The sequence below is a fragment of the Penaeus vannamei genome, chromosome 29, assembly GCF_042767895.1.
Source record: "Penaeus vannamei isolate JL-2024 chromosome 29, ASM4276789v1, whole genome shotgun sequence".
NCBI classification, from domain to species: Eukaryota; Metazoa; Arthropoda; class Malacostraca; order Decapoda; family Penaeidae; genus Penaeus; species Penaeus vannamei.
This window is the reverse complement of record NC_091577.1, coordinates 27,564,999-27,584,998: the sequence shown is the minus strand read 5'-3', so window position 1 is coordinate 27,584,998 and position 20,000 is coordinate 27,564,999. Positions and strand designations below refer to the sequence as shown.

At 41.3% G+C, this 20,000-nt stretch overlaps 1 protein-coding gene across 1 annotated transcript in view; it reads right to left on the bottom strand.

The window, feature by feature from the left end:
• The window catches only part of LOC113821545 (maltase-glucoamylase-like), a gene marked incomplete in the record, with an annotated part of 124,496 nt that overhangs the window by 91,802 nt on the left and 12,694 nt on the right, over window positions 1-20,000 (bottom strand). Inside the window, 17 exon segments of the mRNA XM_070142649.1 lie at window positions 2,369-2,454; window positions 2,863-2,993; window positions 3,316-3,372; window positions 3,575-3,659; window positions 4,282-4,421; window positions 6,171-6,328; window positions 7,738-7,871; window positions 8,510-8,620; window positions 9,504-9,658; window positions 10,824-10,940; window positions 12,373-12,492; window positions 14,370-14,522; window positions 16,680-16,749; window positions 17,097-17,265; window positions 18,079-18,175; window positions 18,829-19,000; window positions 19,918-20,000. The exon segment at window positions 19,918-20,000 is cut by the window's right edge and continues 69 nt beyond it. Coding sequence (XP_069998750.1) covers window positions 2,369-2,454; window positions 2,863-2,993; window positions 3,316-3,372; window positions 3,575-3,659; window positions 4,282-4,421; window positions 6,171-6,328; window positions 7,738-7,871; window positions 8,510-8,620; window positions 9,504-9,658; window positions 10,824-10,940; window positions 12,373-12,492; window positions 14,370-14,522; window positions 16,680-16,749; window positions 17,097-17,265; window positions 18,079-18,175; window positions 18,829-19,000; window positions 19,918-20,000 — 2,038 coding nt within the window.

Genomic DNA, 20,000 nt, shown 5'->3' with positions numbered 1-20,000 from the left:
CTCACGCGGTATGACAAAAGGCGATCGCGGTCAAAGTGCCGCCAGAGGGGGGAAATCTACACGAGAATACCGAACAATTCAACATTCTATTATTTATTTTTTCCTCCATGCCCCTCCCTTTTTATTTCTCTCGCTCCCGCTTCCCTTTTTTATCGTATTTTTTCCATATATTGTGTGAAATGGATATTCCTTGTTCCTTATTTTTATATTTTTTTACCCCGCTGCTTTGTGTCTATACGCTGATCTTTTTTCCCGCCTTTTTTCGAGCTTTCTTGCATGTGGGCGAAAAAATATCGACATTCATTGGATACACGTTCTTTCCCGTTTTCTTTTATACTGTCTTCTAGATACCCTTTGATTTTATAATCAAAGCATGACGTCACAGAGGATAAATCTGATATAAATAAATCAACAAATAATGACTTACCAAATATACATTAAGAAAAATTACACGTTGCTCGATTCACATAAACTAATATACCTCGCGTGTTACCTAAAAATAATAATAATAATGATAACAATAATGACAACAATGATAATAATGATAATAATAATAATAATAAAGCATTAATAATAATAATAATAATAATAATAATAATAATAATAATAATAATAATAATAATAATAATAATAATAATAATGATAATAATAATAATAATAATAAAGCATTACATACACGCCGCGTGGACCTAAACACATACCAAGAAATGATTACCTGTACAGCCCATGGAACCAAACATCTCTTTTACTCAACAGGGATGTAAACACATGCCTAAATCCGGGTTGCTTCGGAGGGTTATCAATTTACCCTTAGTAATGGAAGATCTGACATTGACGTAGGAAGGTCTACCCCGCCCACTTAATCTATTTTCCGGTGAGATATATACCCTGTTCGAGGAGCATGAGAATTCGGTTTCAATATGATGATTTTCGGGATTATGGGGAAGGTAGCTTACGTAAGAGAATTCTAATAAAACATGAAAAAGGGAGAAATTAATATAAAATGGATAGATGGATCCTTTACACTCTAAAAGAGATCGGTGTACAGTTATATCCATCATAACAGACCTACGAAAATATTTTTACATTTTATGCTTGCCGGGCGATGGCATGTTCCAATCTATTTTTAGAGATGTCAGAGTGGTTGGTGGTAAAACAGAGAGAGTTTTAGAGCGTTTACATTTTTCTGTTTGTTTATTTCTTTGTGTTTGTGCAATTAATCAAGCTAACGCCTTTATTCAGTTCAAACCTAGGTTCAAAGATAATCGTACGTGTGATGTCTAGCTGTAACTCTCTCTCTCTCTCTCCTTCTCTTTCCTTTTCTCTTTCTCTTTCTTTCTTTCTTTCTTTCTTTCTTTCTTTCTTTCTTTCTTTCTTTCTTTCTTTCTTTCTTTCTTTCTTTCTCTCTCTCTCTCTCTCTCTCTCTCTCTCTCTCTCTCTCTCTCTCTCTCTCTCTCTTTCTTCTTTCTTTCTTTCTTCTTTCTTTCTTTCTCTCTCTCCCTCTCTCCCTCTCTCCCTCTCTTTCTCTCTTCTCTCTTTCTCTCTTCTCTCTCTCTCTCTCTCTCTCTCTCTCTCTCTCTCTCTCTCTCTCTCTCTCTCTCTCTCTCCCACTCCCTCTCTCTCCCTCTCTCCCTTTCTTCTCTTCCCTCTCTCTTTCTCTCTCTCTCTCTCTCTCTCTCTCTCTCTCTCTCTCTCTCTCTCTCTCTCTCTCTCTCTCTCTCTCTCTCTCTCTCTTCTCTCTTCTCTTTTCTCTCTTCTCTCTTCTCTCTTCTCTCTTCTCTCACTCTCACTCTCACTCTCACTCTCACTCTCACTCTCACTCTTCACTCTCCTCTCTCTTCTTCTTCTTCTTCTTCTTCCTCTTCTTCTCTCCTCTCTACCTTTCTCTCTCACTCCCTCCCTCTCTTTCCTCTCTCTCTCTCTCTCTCTCTCTCTCTCTCTCTCTCTCTCTCTCTCTCTCTCTCTCTCTCTCTCTCTCTCTCTCTCTCTCTCTCTCTCTCTCTCTCTCCTGTCTCCCTTCCTCCCTCCCGATCTCTCTCTCTTTCCCCTTCTCTCCCTCCCTCCCTCTCTCTCTCTCCCTCCACTCTCTCTCTCTCTCTTTTCCCTCTCTCCCACCCTCCCCTCTCCCTCCCTCCCTCCCTCCCTCCCTCTCCCTCCCTCCCGCCCTCTCCCTCCCTCTTCCTCCCTCCCTCCCTCCCTCCCTCTCCCTCCCTCCCTCCCTCTCCCTCCCTCCCTCCCTCTCCCTCCCTCACCCTCCCTCCCTGCTAAACGAATCCTCCCAGAACTAAACCCTTCCCCTCCCCCGCCCCCTCTCTCTCTCTCGCCGACCCCCCCCCCCCCAAACACCTCAGCAAGAAGGGCTCCTTACCGATTCCTTCGCCGTCGTCCCAGAAGAAGGTTCCAGAAGCTTCCTTGGCCCAATCGGGAGCGACGATCAATCCCAGAGGCTCCTTCCTGTGCGGGGGCGAAGGAGGGAGCGTCCTTTGAGTCGGCGGGAAGGAGGGCTTTCGGGTTAGGCGAAGGAGGCGCCGCGGGGGAAATTAAATTGTGGGTGGGGTTGCCTAGATAGGTAGGTAGGTAGAGAGGTAGGTAGGTAGGTAGGTAGGTAGGTAGGTAGGTAGGTAGGTAGGTAGGTAGGTAGGTAGGTAGATAGATAGACGATAGATAGATAGATAGATAAATAGATAGAAAATATATAAATAAATGAATAAATAAATAGATTGATAGATAGATAGATATAGATACATACATACATATAGATAAACACACACACACACACACACACACACACACACAAACACACACACACACACACACACACAAACACGCACACACACACACACAAACCTTCCCCCGACTGACCTCGAATGCGCCGTGTTGTCTCGTGGCCGCTGCGTGACCAGGACGCCCCCCCCGCGCACGAACAGGGGGACGTGGGCGCGCGGAGCCAACACCGGCCTCTCGACCCCGTTGGTCTGGTTGAACACGGCGCCCTGGAACACGTGGGCGGCGCTGTAGGAGGCTCTGATGGAGGGTTGGTTCGGCTGGTTGGGGGTTGGAGGGAGGTTTGAGAGGGGGGGGGGAGGGTGCAGTGAAGGGGGAGGTTTGAAAGGGGTTTGGGGATTATTGGGGATTGTTTGCCTTTTTGATGGGTCGTGTGTGTTTGTTTGTGTGTGTGCGTGTGTGCGTGCGTGTGTGTGTGTGTGTGTGTGTGTGTGTGTGTGTGTGTGTGTGTGTGTGTGTGTGTGTGTGTGTGTGTGTGTGTGTGTGTGTGTGTGTGTGTGTGTGTTGTAAATCAAAAGTCGCGACACTTACTTGATAATAGTCATACCAGATACCTCGGGGGAAATATACTCTTCTCGACGTCATTCCCTGTAATGATTAAATATCAAAATAATAGAGGAAACACAAAATTAAGTATAGTTCTTATCTGAACTCTTAAAATCTAAAAACAATGAAAATCTTGGTCGGTTCAAAGATACATAAAAATCACCAACAACACTTTGTCTTTTACCATAGTTTGCCCTGCAAAATTAAGTTTTCTCTTAAAATCACCAAAGAAAACGTCACTCACATGTTGGATAACAGGGGCGACCATGAGCCACGATCCCCACAGGAACTGGTCATCTATATTCCAGGTATCGACAATATTTGGAAACCTAAAAATGAGACAATAAAAATAATGGGTTTGTCTTATCTCCAATAAGAAATCTAGAGTTTATGCAAAAATAATGGGTTTGTCTTATTTCCAAAAAAATACATTTATGCAAAAAATAATGGGTTTGTCTTATTTCCATTAAGAAATCTGTAGTTTATTCAGCATTAGCCTCAGTGTTTAAATCAATTGAGATTTATGAGTTATGACCCATGAGTCAAATATATCTTTATAATCTTACCCAATAACAAATATACAGTAAGTCTGATAATGAATCATTAATGTTGTTTTCATTGTTTTACTTTCCTGTAAGAAATGACTGAAATCGTGGTTAAAGAGGCAATGAAGCAAAACCGGAAATATTAACAATGAAATAGCTAAATTTATTTTTTCAAACCATGGCAGCAGCTACAAAGTTAGAATAAATGCGAAGAAAAAATAAAACAAAGGCAAGATTAAGAGCAAGAAAAAAAACTAATAATAATGATAACTGGAAAATACCCAAACAAACATCCCCCAAATAATATTATTAACAACAATAAAACATATAACGATTGACGGGAATAGGAAATTAATAATCAGACACACCCTAATACATAAATAAATCAATAAATAAGAGAACCTACTCGAAGAAAAGCGGCCTCACAACAGTAGAACCTGTCGTAGCGGCGAGGAAATGTAGCGTGTACAGGTACGGCAGCAGAGTGTAGCGGATTCTCAGCGCCTTTCTGCTAGACGCCGCTACGCTGGGCCATAAGCCGGGATCCTGCGTGGAAACAAAGAGAATATAAATATAAACATGGATGTGAGGATTTTATCATGACAAATATTAATGATAATTATAACACAAATACAATGAAAATCGTAATAATAACAAGAGTGATGCGAAGATGTTTGACATTAATTTAATACATATACCATTATAACAAGATGAAATACCCCGTTTGAAAATCGAGAAAAATCGTAGCTAGGATCTTGAAGGCGAAGGACGCTCGTGATGGGAAATGCGTTCGGTTCCCATAACTTTCAGTGAGAAAGGGCCTTGGATGGCTAAACTGGTTACCTCTGTGTTATATTAATGAATTCTATCAGCCCGTATTAAGATGTTCAGCATGAACTTCCCGGTAAACAATTATGAACATAGGCGTAGGAAGGTATTTTGAAGTGGGGGCGAAGGAGGTTCCAACCAAGAATAAATGGGGGTTGCAGGCCCGGTGGGGAACCAGTGAGTGAAGCCCCCGGAAGCTCCTGGATTTTAGCAGATTTAAAGAGATTGACTCATTACTTCCTGCACTAAAATGTCAGATAGTTTTTATTTAGATAATACAAGACATAAAATGGTTATTTCATTTTGAACACCAAACTCAGATGTAGTTGCCTTCTCAGTTGCAGGGGGTCACTATTCTAAACAACTGGGTAAGGAAATACACTGTTTATTTACAGGGAACGTTCTCGAAAAATTGAGGAGTGGGTATCAGAAGTTGGGACCCGCCCCCCTCCACACTAAAGAGGGGGAGGGGGGCAGTTACCCCCGCTGCTCCCCCTTTTCCTACGCCTATGACGAAGCCTATGGGGTGAAGCGTTGATTTGGCACTGAGAGTTAGGTATGGTGTGGATTAACAGTTAGACGACGCACAAAGACCTGTGTATCTGCGGGCTGTTCTTAATTATGTAATAGATTTCTAAATCTCCCTTTTTCTTAAGCAGTTAATCTTTTCTTCGTAGAAAATGCATAGCATATTGCACACTATAAATGAATAGACAGATATATGATTATACAAATAAACGCATTCTTTCACAATCTCAGGAAAGATATATAAACATAAACGTCTACACAAATAAACAATACAAGAAACAACAACAGTAAACAACAATCCAAACAAACCCAAAAAATATCATAATTCCCAACCAACTTTGGAATAGATTGCCTTCAGAGATTGTAACTTCTCCGACTCTTCTTGATAAGTTTAAAAGATCAGCTGACATGCTTTTCTTACGTAAATAGCTGACTTTTATTCTTTAATTCTTTCTTAGGTGTATCTTGACCTGCACTGATAACTATGGTGGTATAAATTTAGATTTTTTTCAGTGTGGCTCTTTATATAGCTTACTATAATAATAATAATCATAATAATAATAATAATAATAATAATAATAACAATAATAATAGTAATAATAATAATAATAATAATAATAATAATAATAATAATAATAATAATAATAATAATAACAATAATAATAATAATAATAATAATAATAATAATAATAATAATAATAATAATAATAATAATAATAATAATAATAGTAATAACAATAATTATAATAATAATAACAATAATAATAATAATAATAATAATAATAATAATAATAATAATAATAACAATAATAACAATAATAACAATAATAACAATAACAATAATAACAATAATAATAATAATAATAACCAACCTTCCACAACGGCCATCACCCCACCCACCCCCACCCCGTCCTACACAAACCATCATTCCCAACATACATGGTCGTTCGCGCCCAGGGTGTTGTGGCTCCGGCTGTAGGGGTAGAAGGCGCCCAACTCCATCCACCGTTCGCACATCTCCTCTTCTGCGTTGTCGAAGAATCCGCAAATATCCGCACCAACGTAGGGTATTCCGAACAGGTTGAATTCCAGCATTCCTGGAGAGAAAGAGGCGGATTTGTGTGTGGATGTTGATTTGTGTTTTTCATTTTTGGTGTATGCGGGTTTTAGATTTTTTCTTTTTTTTTGGGGGGGGGGGAGGGAGGGGTTGCAATGTTCTTTGTATCACTTGTTTCTGATCTTTTCTCTCTCTCTCTCTCTCTCTCTCTCTCTCTCTCTCTCTCTCTCTCTCTCTCTCTCTCCTCTCCCTCTCCTCTCCTCTCCCTCTCCCTCTCCCTCTCCCTCTCCCTCTCCCTCTCCCTCTCCCTCTCCCTCTCCCTCTCCCATCCTCTCCTTCTCCTCTCCTCTCCCTCTCTTCTCTCTCTCTCTCTCTCTCTCTCTCTCTCTCTCTCTCTCTCTCTCTCTCTCTCTCTCTCCCTCTCCCTCTCCCTCTCACCTCTCCTCTCCCTCTCCCTCTCCCTCTCCCTCTCCCTCTCCCTCTCCCTCTCCCTCCCATCCTCTCCTTCTCCTCTCCCTCTCTCTCTCTCTCTCTCTCTCTCTCTCTCTCTCTCTCTCATCTATCTATCTATCTATCTATCTATCTATCTCTCTCTCTCTCTCTCTCTCTCTCTCTCTCTCTCTCTCTCTCTCTCTCTCCCTCTCCCTCTCCTCTCTCCCTCTCCCTCTCCCTCTCCCTCTCCCTCTCCCTCTCCCTCTCCCTCTCCCTCTCTCTTCCCATCCCTTTCCCTCTCCCTCTCCCTCTCTCCTCTCTCTTCTCTCTCTCTCTCTCTCTCTCTCTCTCTCTCTCTCTCTCTCTCTCTCTCTCTCCCTCTCTCCTCTCCCTCTCCTCTCCCTCTCCTCTCTCTCCCTCTCCCTCTCCCTCTCCCTCTCCCTCCCTCTCCCTCTCCCTCTCCTCCCTCTCCCTCACCCTCTCCCTCACATCCATCCTCTCCTTCTCCCTCTCTCTCTCCCTCTCTCTCTCTCTCTCTCTCTCTCTCTCTCTCTCTCTCTCTCTCTCTCTCTCTCTCTCTCTCTCTCTCTCTCTCTCTCTCTCTCCTCTCTCCCTCTCCCTCTCCCTCTCCCTCTCACTCTCCCTCTTCCTCTCCCTCTCCCTCTCCTCTCCCTCTCCCTCTCCCTCTCCCTCTCCCTTCCCATCCTTTCCCTCTCCCTCTCTACCCTCCTTTCCCTCTCTCTCTCTCTCTCTCTCTCTCTCTCTCTCTCTCTCTCTCTCTCTCTCTCTCTCTCTCTCTCTCTCTCTCTCTCTCTCTCTCTCTCTCTCTCTTTCACACACTCTCATACCCTGTCTTCCTCTCTTCTTTTTTTCCTTCCTCTCATCTTTTTCTTCCTCTTCTCTCTCTATCTTCCTTCCTTTCTCTCTTTTTTCTCATCCTCTCTTCTATTCTCTCTTTCCTTCTACACTCCCCCTTTTCCTCCCTCCCCTTCTTTCCTCCCTCTCCTTCTCCCTCACCTGTGATAGAGTCCCCGAGGTGATTCCAGTTGGCCGCGTTGTCCCCCAGCCAGTGCCCCGCCCACCTGCCGCTGCTCGGGTACGTCGACCGGGTCACCACGAAGCCCCTCTTGCCCGTTGCCGCTTGGAGGGCCCTGGGGGAGGAGGGGAGGAGGCAGGGGGTGGGGTGTTTGTTCTACGTTGGGGTGGAGGTTTAGGGGGGGGGGTTAGGAGGTGTGGGCGTGTGTGTGTGTATGGGTGGGTGGGTGGGGGGGTGTGTGTGTGTGTGTGTGTGTTTGTTTGTGTGTGCGTGTTTGTGTGTGTGGGTGTGTGTGAGTTTGTGTGTATTTGTTTTCGTTGTTTGTTTTTTGTTTGTGTGTGCGTCTGTGTGTTTATTTGTTTGTTTGTTTAACTAAGTGTTTATCTATCTGACTGACTCAGTCTGACTGACTGATTGACTGACTGACTGTCTGACTGACTGACTGACTGACAGCCTGACGGACTGACTGACTGACTGTCTGACTGACTGACTGACTGACGGCCTGACGGACGGGCTGACTGACTGACTGACTGACTGACTGACTGACTGACTGACTGACTGACTAAATAAATAAATGGATGGCTAACTAACCTATTCCATGTTGTATATGTGTGTACCTGTGTCTGTATTTACATATGTATATCTCCATCACACCTATACTAACATCCCACACCCGTATATACAAATACAAAAAAGTCACTCTTCTCATAATCTCATAAAATCTCATGCAACTCAACGACCAAGACAACCTACTCGAGCGTGGGCTTCGTCTCGGACCAGCCGTAGAGGTTGTGGACGTCATAGTGGCGCAGTTCCCTCTCTTCGCCCTGCCTGGCCACCATGCACAGGGTCTTGTCCGATAGTCTGGTCGGGAGGCAGAGGTCGGGGGCGGTTGGTTGGGGGAAGGAACGAGATGGGAGCTGTAGGTGTTTGTCTTTCTTTTTGTTAGCTTGTGTATCTAGTAAGCCATCCCTGTCTCTCTCTTTATATATATATATATATATATATATATATATATATATATATATATATATATATATATAATACACATATATATATTTATGTATATATATATATATATACATATATGTATGTATACATGTAGAATCATACATACATACATACACACACACACATGTATATATATATATATATATATATATATATATATATATATATATATATATGATGAATATATAATATATATATTGTATATATATACATATATACGTATTATACACAAACATATCCCCCTCACGCACACACATACACATATTTTTACCTGAAAATTGAATACTGTAATGTCTGATACGTGAATTTTAAAAACGTTTCCATGACCATTATACGCCTGGAACAGTGGAATTAATTCAATCCATCTCACGAGCCTGAATACTGTAAAGTCATGCTACCCATATTAAAATTTGGTAAGTCAAAATTGGGTTTTCTCGGGGTTCGTCAAAACTCTAAAATGCCGGGTGGTGGCGACACTACCAGAGATTAAAAACGTTAATGAAGTTCATAGTCATGTAATACTATAGAAATGTTGAAAAGATTGTGTAATTTCACGATTTTGGAAATTCCCCCGCCATAATGATAACAGAAATTCACCAAGATTATATTCTAACTTATTAGAAAGGAAAATCAAATATACGACATATATACATATACTTATCCCTTTTCTCCTCTTTTTTTACATATACTCATCCCTTTTCTCTTCGTTATTCCCTTCCTTCCTCCTCTTCCTCACCTCTTATCTTCCCCCCAGACGGATGCGGCGGCGGTGACGTAGGGGGGGTCGTCCCACGGGGAGGGGGGGCAGGCGAGGCTCCAGGACCCCCACTCCTCCGGCCAGTTCCAAGGACGCTGCTCGTTCGTGCCGAAGTTGGCCGGCTCGTTCATGTCCTTAAGGAGGCGGGGGGGGCGGGGGGGGGGGGAATAGATGAAAGGAAATAAATGGAAATAAATGACCAATATAAAATATGACTAGTATAAATGACTAATAAAAGAATAGGCATAACTTTAACTGGTTATTTTCATTATCACTGTGGGGGGGAAGGGGGGAGAATTGATGAAGTTAGTGAATAAAATGGGAAGAAATGACAAGGTGAAATGAATGGTAAATAAACCAACAGAATGGGCATAACTTTTATTGGTTATTTCTCCTGAGATCATTCGGGGGGGGGGGATAGATGAAGCTAGGAAATAAATGGGAATAAATGACTAGGTGAAATGAGTGGTAAATAAATTAAAAGAATAGGCATAACTTTAATTGATTACTTTCTCCTGAGATCATTCGGGGAGGGGGGGATAGATGAAGTTAGGAAATAAATGGGAAAAATGACTAGGTGAAATGAGTGGTAAAGAAACCAACAAAATGGGCATAACTTTAATTGGTTATTTTCACTAAGATCACTGTGGGGAGGGGGGGGGGTAGAATAGATGAAGTTAGTGAATAAAATGGAAATAAATGACTAGGTGAAATGAATGGTAAATAAATTAAAAGAATAGGCATAACTTGAATTGGTTATTTCCACTGAGATCACTGTTCAGTTGACCATTAGATTTATCTGTCAGTTTATTTCTTTTTGAAAGGAATTGTATGCGATTAATTTGATATCCTATAAATAAGTGACTGATTAGCAATGGGAATAAACACACACACACACACACACACACACACACACACACACATATATATATATATATATATATATATATATATATATATATATATATATATATGTATATGTATGTATGTATATGCATTTATGTATATATATATATACATATATTTTCTTTCTCTCTCTCTCTCTCTCTCTCTCTCTCTCTCTCTCTCTCTCTCTCTCTCTCTCCCTCTCTCTCTCTCTCTCTCACTCTTGTTCTTTCTTTCTCACTCTTTTTTCTCGCTTTCTCTTATTTTGCCTTTCCCCCTCTCTCCCTTCCCTTCCATTATTCTTCCCTTCCTCCAAAACTCGAAATAATATCAAAACCCTATAAACAATATCCCTGAAAAAAAAAAAATAATAATAATCAACACGACAATAACATTTCCGAAACTCCGACTTACGATCCACAGGCCATCAAATTCGAGGGTTTTGTGGAAGTCGACGATCTGCTCCGTCCACCAGTCCCTCGTTTTCTGTCGGAAGAAGTCGGGGAAGGCGGTTCGGTTGTCGGGCCAGACCTGCGGACATAGAAAACGAGGGTTAGGTTAGAGGGGAAACATCTTTATTTTTTTTATTTATTCTTAGCTTTCTTTTCATATTTATGCTTATATTCATATTTATATTTATATTTTATCTTTATCTTCATATTTATGTTTATATTCATCTTTATCTTCATATTTATATTCATATTCATCTTTATCTTCATATTTATATTTATATTCATCTTTATCTTCATATTTACATTTATATTCATCTTCATCTTCATATTTATATTTATATTCGTCTTTATCTTCATATTCATATTTATATTCATCTTTATCCTCATATTTATATTTATATTCATCTTTATCTTCATATCTATATTTATATTCATCTTTATCTTCATATTTATATTTATATTCATCTTTATCTTCATATTTATATTTATATTCATCTTTATCTTCATATTTATATTTATATTCATCTTTATCTTCATATTTATATTTATATTCATCTTTATCTTCATATTTATATTTATATCCATCCTTATCTTCATATTTATATTTATATCTTGTATAAGTGTATTAGTTTAATATTTTTTCACAATCTTACTGCATCCCTGAATGAATTATTTAACTGATTAATTACATATTTTGTTGAACGATCCAACGTTAACAAACTATAAAAAATATCGGTTGTGTGAGAACAGAAAAGAATAACATAAGATTATCCGAGCTTATGAAAGTTACTTTAATATTTGAATCTCGTAATTACTATTGGAATAATTCTGATTATTAGTGCCGATGGCTATTTTGTTGGATGAAATTAATGTCCTGTTGAAACAAGCTGAAATGTATCTTTATGCACTAATATAAAATTATAAAAATCATACAAGTTAATGAAAGTAAATGAAGGATAAGAACCAATTGGAAATGGAAGTTAAACTTTTTGATAAATTGTTTTGAAACATTTGGAAAGAAATAATAGGTATGATGATAGAATTTCAAACATACAGTATTAAGATTTGAATTTAAGCTTAGAAAATTATGATTAATTTTGCTCCTACATTTTTTTGACTAATCCCCTAGATGAATGAATAATAATTCTCACTAAGAGAAAGGTAAACATAAAATTAAAGTTTCTCATTTAGCTGAGCAAGGTTAATTGTAGCACATCATTATCATCAATGCCATCATTATCATGCTCACCCTCATCAATAATAGTATCAGTCTTATCAACATTATCATTATTATCATACTCATTATGATTATCATTACTGTTATTATCTTCTGTTCTTATCGGCATCATCATCATTATTCATATAATTCATTTTTCAAGAGATACCATATAAATCAGCCAATGTAAACACATCCATTACAAACGAAAATAAACTAAACACACTTAAAAATAAAAATAAAAAATAAAAAATAAAAAATCTTCAACCTTTTGAAATTAACAACATTTACTCACGTATCCCAGCATGACGTCACCAGCCCCGAAATTCTCATCCGGGGCCTGTCCTTCCGGCCACGTGATGTACACGTCATTGGCAACACCTGCTTCGTGCACAGGGTATTCTCCCGCTGGCAACTGTGGCGGAGAAACAAAAGAAAAATTACATAAATAGCAAATGGGGGGAAGGGGGTGGTGAAGTATAGTGTTTCTTTTTAGGTAGTGGGTTGTGTGGTGGTGATATTTGTGATATTGGTTGGGTTAATTGTATGGTGGTGGTGGTGGTAGTGATGGTGATGGTGATGATGATGATGATGGTGATGATGATGATGATGATGATGATGATGATGATGATGATGGTGATGATGATGGTGATGGTGATGGTGATAGTGATAGTGATGGTGGTGGTGATGGTGATGTGATGATGATGGTGATGATGATGATGGTGGTGGTGACGGTGACGGTGATGGCGATGGCGATGGTGATGGTGGTGAAAATAATAATGATGATAAAATGATAATAACTAATGAGGACGATGATGATGAAAATGATAATAATAACTAATGATGATCATGATGATAGTGATGGATATATTAATTGTGTTGGTGATAGTCATGGTGATGGTTGATTAATATAAACAAAGATAACATTCAGTTTTATCTACACCCATCTCGCACACCCATGCCCATCCCCCACGGCCATTCCTTCTTTATACCCACAAACCTATCCACACCCCAACCCTATCTGCACTGAGCCACACTTATTTGATACACCCTCTCTTCCCCTTTTTTATCTCTATCCTTCTCTCAACACTAACACTCTTCCTCAATACATACACCAGCTACCCTTCCTCCACCACGCACTAACTCCCCCACCCCTCCCCAACACACACTCGCTCCCCCACCTCTCCCTAAACATACACACCCCCATCCTTCGGTCAACACTCACACACTCCCCCAACACTCTCACCCTCTCCTACTCTTCCCCAACACACACACACTCACTCCACCTTTCCCTTCTTCCTCACACTCTGCCCTCCCCCTTTCCCCTCCTCCACCTCTCTCCCCACCCCTCCCCTCCTCCTTTCCATTCCTCCATGCTCCTCACCTCTCCCTCCTCCACCCCTCTCTTCCCCTTGTTTTCCTCATACTTCCCCTCCCCACCCCTCCCTCCTTCATCCCTCCCTTCCTCCACCCCACCTCCTCCTCATCAACCCCTCCCCCTCCCCCATCCCTACCTCCCCCACCCTTCCCCTCCTCCTCCCCTCTTCCACCTCTCCCCTTCCTCCTCCTCTCCCCTCCTACACCCTTCCCTTTCTCTCCTCCTCCTCCTCCTCCTCCATTCCCCTCCCCCTCCCCTCTTTCACCTATTTCATCTCTCCCTCCCCCCCTCCACCCCTCCTCACCCCCTCTCCCTCCCGTCCACTCCCCCCTCCACTCCTCCATCCCCCTCCACCCCTTTCCCTTCTTCCTCCTCTGCCCTCCCCCCTCCCCTCCTCCACCTCTCTCCCCACCCCTCCCCTCCTCCTTTCCATTCTCCATGCCTCCTCACCTCTCCCTCCTCCACCCCTCTCTTCCCCTTGTTTTCCTCCATACTTCCCCTCCCCACCCCTCCCTCCTTCATCCCTCCCTTCCTCCACCCACCTCCTCCTCATCAACCCCTCCCCCTCCCCCATCCCTACCTCCCCCATCCTCTTCCCCTCCTCCTCCCCTCTTCCACCTCTCCCCTCCTCCTCCTCCTCTCCCCTCCTACACCCCTCCCTTTCTCTCCTCCTCCTCCTCCTCCTCCATTCCCCTCCCCCTCCCCCTCTTCACCTCTTTCACCTCTCCCTCCCCTCCTCCACCCCCTTCCACCCCTCCCCTCCACACCTCCTCTTCCCTCCACTCCACCCCTCCTCAACCCCTCTCCCTTCCCCCCCTCCATCCCCCCACCCCACCCCACCCCTACCACCCCACCCCTCCCTCCACTCCCTCACCCCACCCCACCCCACCCACCCACCCCGCACCCCAACTCACCTCCGCATTGACCGCCGGATCGAGGATGATGACGAAGCGCAGTCCCTCCTCCTTGACCTGGCGGATGTAATCGGGAAGACCGGCGAAGTTCTCCTCGTCGTAGGTGAAGTCCAGACGCCGGTGCATGTGGTCGATGTCGGCGTATTGCACGTCCTGGGAGAGAGGGAGGGAGGTAAGGTGAAGGAAGGGGAGGGAGGGGGGGAGGGGGTGAGGGGGGGAAATGGGGTGGGAGGTGGGAAGGGTGAGTAGGGAGGGGAAATGGGGGGAAGGGGGGTGGGATGGGTGAAGGAGGTGGGGTGGGAGGGGATGGGAGATGGGTTGGGAGAGGGGGATGGGGGGGAGGGGGAAGGGGTGGGTGGGAGGGATGGGGGAATGGGTTAGGAGAGGGGGGGAGGGGATGTGGGTGGAATGGTTTAGGAGATGGGGGAGAGGATGGAGGTTGGGAAGGAGGGAGGGGGTGGGGGAGGGAAATGGGTTAGGAGAAGGGTGGGAGGGTAGGAGTAGAGAAGGGTTGGGAGGCAGGAGATGGGGGTGGAATGGGTTAGGATAGGGGGAGGGTAGGGTTGGGAGAGGGGGAGGGAGGGTGAAGGGGTGGAAGGTAGTGGGAGGTAGTATGGAAGGGATGAAAGGGAGGAAGGGGGTAGGTAGTTGGAGAGATTGGAAGGGGGAGGGATAGGAAGGAAGGGAGAAAAAAATATTTATTGGCATAACAAATCATCATCAATATCAAATTAAAAAAAAATAATACTTTATCGTTTCCCTCTTTCCATAACACGACCTTGATTTAGTACCGTGGAGTCAAGCGGGTTGCGCCATGGAGAGCGCATAAAAGTCATTATTTTTGTTACCATGTCTTTGTTTGTTGGCATTTCTATAACTCTTTTTGAAATTCCCAATTTAGACGAACAACCCAAGGATTTTAAATACCATAGCTTCAGTTTTTATTGCGAAATATATTAATTCATCGTATTTTTTCGAACTCAATCATTAATTACATGTATCACCATTTTTTTAATTTGATTTTAATATCAGTATCTTTTAACATAAAACGTAGGCCTATGTCTAACTCTCGAACGAAGAAGATGTATCACCATTTTTTAATTTAAATTCTAATATCAGTATCTTTTAACATAAAACGTAGGCCTATGTTTAACTCTCGAGCAAAGACGAAGTATCACCATTTTTTAATTTTAATTCTAATGTCAGTATCTCTTAACATAAAACGTAGGCCTATGTTTAACTCTCGAGCAAAGACGAAGTATCACCATTTTTTAATTTTAATTCTAATGTCAGTATCTCTTAACATAAAACGTAGGCCTATGTTTAACTCTCGAGCAAAGACGAAGTATCACCATTTTTTTATTTTAATTCTAATGTCAGTATCTCTTAACATAAAACGTAGGCCTATGTTTAACTCTCGAGCAAAGACGAAGTATCACCATTTTTTAATTTTAATTCTAATGTCAGTATCTCTTAACATAAAACGTAGGCCTGTATCTAACTCTCGAGCAAAGACGATGTATCACATTTTTTTAAATTCAATTCTAATGTCAGTAACTTTTAACATAAAATGTAGGCCTATATCTAACTCTCGAGCAAAGACGAAACTTAATGAACACTGACACTCGACAGTGAAACCTATCAGCTCACACCCACGATGATGCTTTACGTAAACAAAGTGTAAACAAATGACTGGCGATATTTTAGCGCGTTGTTTGAGAAGACAAAATGACATGGTGTTTTCTTGAATACAGATTCTAAATGTGTGTATGTGTGTGTGTGTGTGTGTGTGTGTGTGTGTGTGTGTGTGTGTGTGTGTGTGTGTGGGTGTGTGTGTATGTGTGTGTGTGCCTCATTCACTTTACATACGTATAAATATGTATATATAAATGTGTACGTGTGTGTGTGTGTGTGTGTGTGTGTGTGTGTGTGTGTGTGTGTGTGTGTGTGTGTGTGTGTGTGTGTGTGTGTGTGTGTGTGTGTGTGTGTGTGTGTGTGCGTGTGCGTGTGCGTGTGCGTGTGCGTGTGCGTGTGCGTGTGCGTGTGAGGTCACATGAGATCTGACTTGACAAACACCATGGAAAGAATTACAATGGTTCGGAACGTATTGAATCATTATTTTCTATTCGGCCTGAAAACAGCAAAAAAAAAAATCCACCTAACAAATATAAGCCAATTAAATGTCACCTCACATTATTGGGGTACTAAAAATAACTCAGCAGTACCAATTTAGTACACAGTATAACAAATAAAGATCAAAATAGTAAAAAAAAAAAATAAGAAGAAGAAAAAAATAACGAATTACTGTACCTGAGGAATTCCATGGCGCCGAGTGCGAGACACAGCCGACGTAAGATTCTCAAGGGAATTATAGCCATATCTGTTGACATTAATTAGCAATTATGAGTAATTTCCCATACACACATATATACAAAAATACGTTCATAAACACGTATACATACATTTATATGCGTGTTAGGTAAAAGAAACAATGATCTTAATAATAATAACCAACCTAATAATAAAGAAATAAAGAAATAAAAATAAAGATAATAATAAAGATAATAATAATAAATAAATAATAATAAAGATAATAAAAAAAAATAATAATAAAGCAATACTAATAAAGATAATAATAAAGAAATAACAAATATTTAAAAAAAATAATAAAAATTAAATTATAATAACAATAATGAAATAGTGATCTGAACAATGATGAGGAGTCACCTGCAAAGTTGGAATCCGAGCGACCAATAGGGAGGCAGGAACGGTCGACCAATCACGCTCGTGTATTGCGCCACGACCTGCTCTGGGGTCGGACCGAGGAAGAAGAACAGGTCAATTATGCCCCCGATGGAGCGTAAGGTCAGGCCAGGCAAGGGCATCGTCTCTGCCTCTGCAAAGGAATGAGTTAAAGAGCTGTTATTGTGGTTTGTCGTTGTTTTTGCCGGTTTTATTTTAGTTACTGCCTAAAAGGATACATGAGAGAAAACGAAGAAAAAAAAAGTGGAGGACAGTTTAAAAGGAAAACGTTTAATATGTACATAAGAAGAAGAAAACAGAATGACATGCAGTATGTATAAATGTTTACGTAAAACAAAATAAGAGACACATGAAATCATACGTGGAAGGAAATAAAAAAAAGAAAATAATTGACCATGGAACAGATAAAGGGAAAGAGTCAAAAATACACAGACAAGACAGAGACATATAGAGAAGCAGAAACATAGATGGCCAGATAGATAAATACCCAGACATGCAGATAGTGATAGGTAATAGATGAGAGTGTATGAGTAAGAGAGGGGGAGAGACAGAGAAAGAAAGAAAGAAAGAAAGAGAGAGAAAGAGTGGGAAAAGCAGGCAGACAGACAAAAAGACAGAGAGAGGATAGAAGAAAAAGGTAAAAAAAAATGAAAACCAAAATTAGAAATAACACAATCAACACCACCGAAATAAAATCATACAAACGTAAAAAAAATCTACCAAGACAACATCCCCCCCTAAAAAAATAATAATAATAGCAACAACAACAACAACAATAATAATAATAATAATAATAATTATTATTATTATTATTATTATTATTATTATTATTATTATTATTATTATTATTATTATTATTATTATTATAATGATGATAATTATAATACTAATAATAACAATAACAATAATAATAATAATAATAAACTCAACCACAGCACATCCTCACCCATAGCATTGCTGTTCAGCCAGAGGACAGCATGACTCGACCCATTTTCCTCGACGACCAAGTACATTGGATGAACACCGTACAAGTTCTCGCCAACCTGCATGGAACAAAAGGAGACGGTTGTTCAAGCTTTGTACAATATGGTGCGTGGATAGGAAGCTTTCTTTTCATCAAATGTTATTAGTTATTAACTCTATTATCATTATATTCATATTTATATTCATTTCCATATTCATTGGTTCATATTCACATTCATTTCCGTATTAAACTATCCATATCCACATTCATTTTTATTTTTATTTACCTATATCCATGTTTATTCCATTCATTTATCTATATACATATAGCTACATTCATTTCCATATTCACTTATCCACACCTACATTCATATCAACATTCATTTAACCATATCTGTGGTCATTTCCGGATACATCTACCCATATCCACATTCATTTCAACATTCATTTATCACATCCACATTCATTTCCACATTTACTTATCCACCCCCACATTCATATCCACATCCACATGCCATTATCCACATCCCCATCCATTATCCACATCCACATTCCATTATCCATATCCCATTATCTACATCCCCATCCCATTATCCACATCCACATCCCATTATCCACATCCCATTATCCACCTCCACATCCCATTACCCACATCCACATCCACACTCTTTTACCCACATCCCCACCCACCGCATCCTCCATCCACCTCCTCCACCTCCTCCACCCAACTCACATTCCCCGGCGGCTGATCCCTCGCAAACATGGGCCACGTCTTGTAAGCGAGGTCGTGCTTGAAGGAGGCGTGCGAATGCTCCCCAAGGCCGTATAGGTTGCTTGAGGGAAGTCGAGTCGATACTTGGAGGAACTGCTCGGCGTACGTGAAGCCTCCGATGCTGGTGTCGAAGCTGGGGGGGGGGGAAGAGGGGGAAGGGTGAAATAGGGGGGTGGGGAGGGGGGGGGGTTGTTGGGGGGAGAGAGGGAAGGAGGGGGGTTGGGAGGTTTGGAGGAGAGGGAGGGGGGGGGAAGTGGGAGGTATGGGGGAATGGGGAAAAATTGTTGGGAAGAAGGAGAGACGGAGGGTGGGTAGGAAGGGAAATGGGGAAAAATGTTGGGGAGAAGGAGAGAAGGAGGGAAGGAGGGGGGAAAGGAGGGTAGGAAGATGGGGAGGGAAATGTTGGGGAGAAGGAGAGAAGGAGGGAGGATAGGGAGGGGGAAGGAGGGAGAAGGAAAATGGGAAAAATTGTTGGGGAGAGTGAGAGAAAGAGGAGGGTGGAAGGGAAGGGAATTGAGAAAAAAATGTTAGGGGAGAGGGAGAGAAGGAAGGGGGATAGGGAGGAGGGTAGGTAGGGTAGGGAAAATGGAAAAATATGTTAGGAAAGAGGGAGAAAGAAGGGAGGGGATAGAGGGAGAGAAAGAGAGAGTGCGTGTGCGTTTGCGTGTGCCTATTTGTGTGTCTGTGCCTTTGCCTGTGCTCGTGTGTGTGTGTGTGATCGTGTGGTTGCGTATGTTCATGTGTATACGCGTGTGTATGTGCGTGTGCGTGTGAATTTTATACAGTGATGTGCATGCAAGTCCTTACAGATAGAATTCTTATTGATATCACTAATTCACACGTTTATTCGCTAGTATGTGACCTCATATACCCCCCCCCCCAAAAAAAAAAGGAAAAAAAAGAAAAAAAAAGAAAAAAAGAAAAAAAAAAAAAAAAAAAAAAAAAAAAATATATATATATATATATATATATATATATATATATATATATAATAAATAGATGATAATAAAAATAATAATAATAATAATAATAATAATAATATTAACTTACATGACCTCGTTGGTGTCGTCCCTTGTGACCTTGATGGAGAAATCGCCCGAGTGGTTGAGGCTGACCTTGTAGAGGGGGGAGGA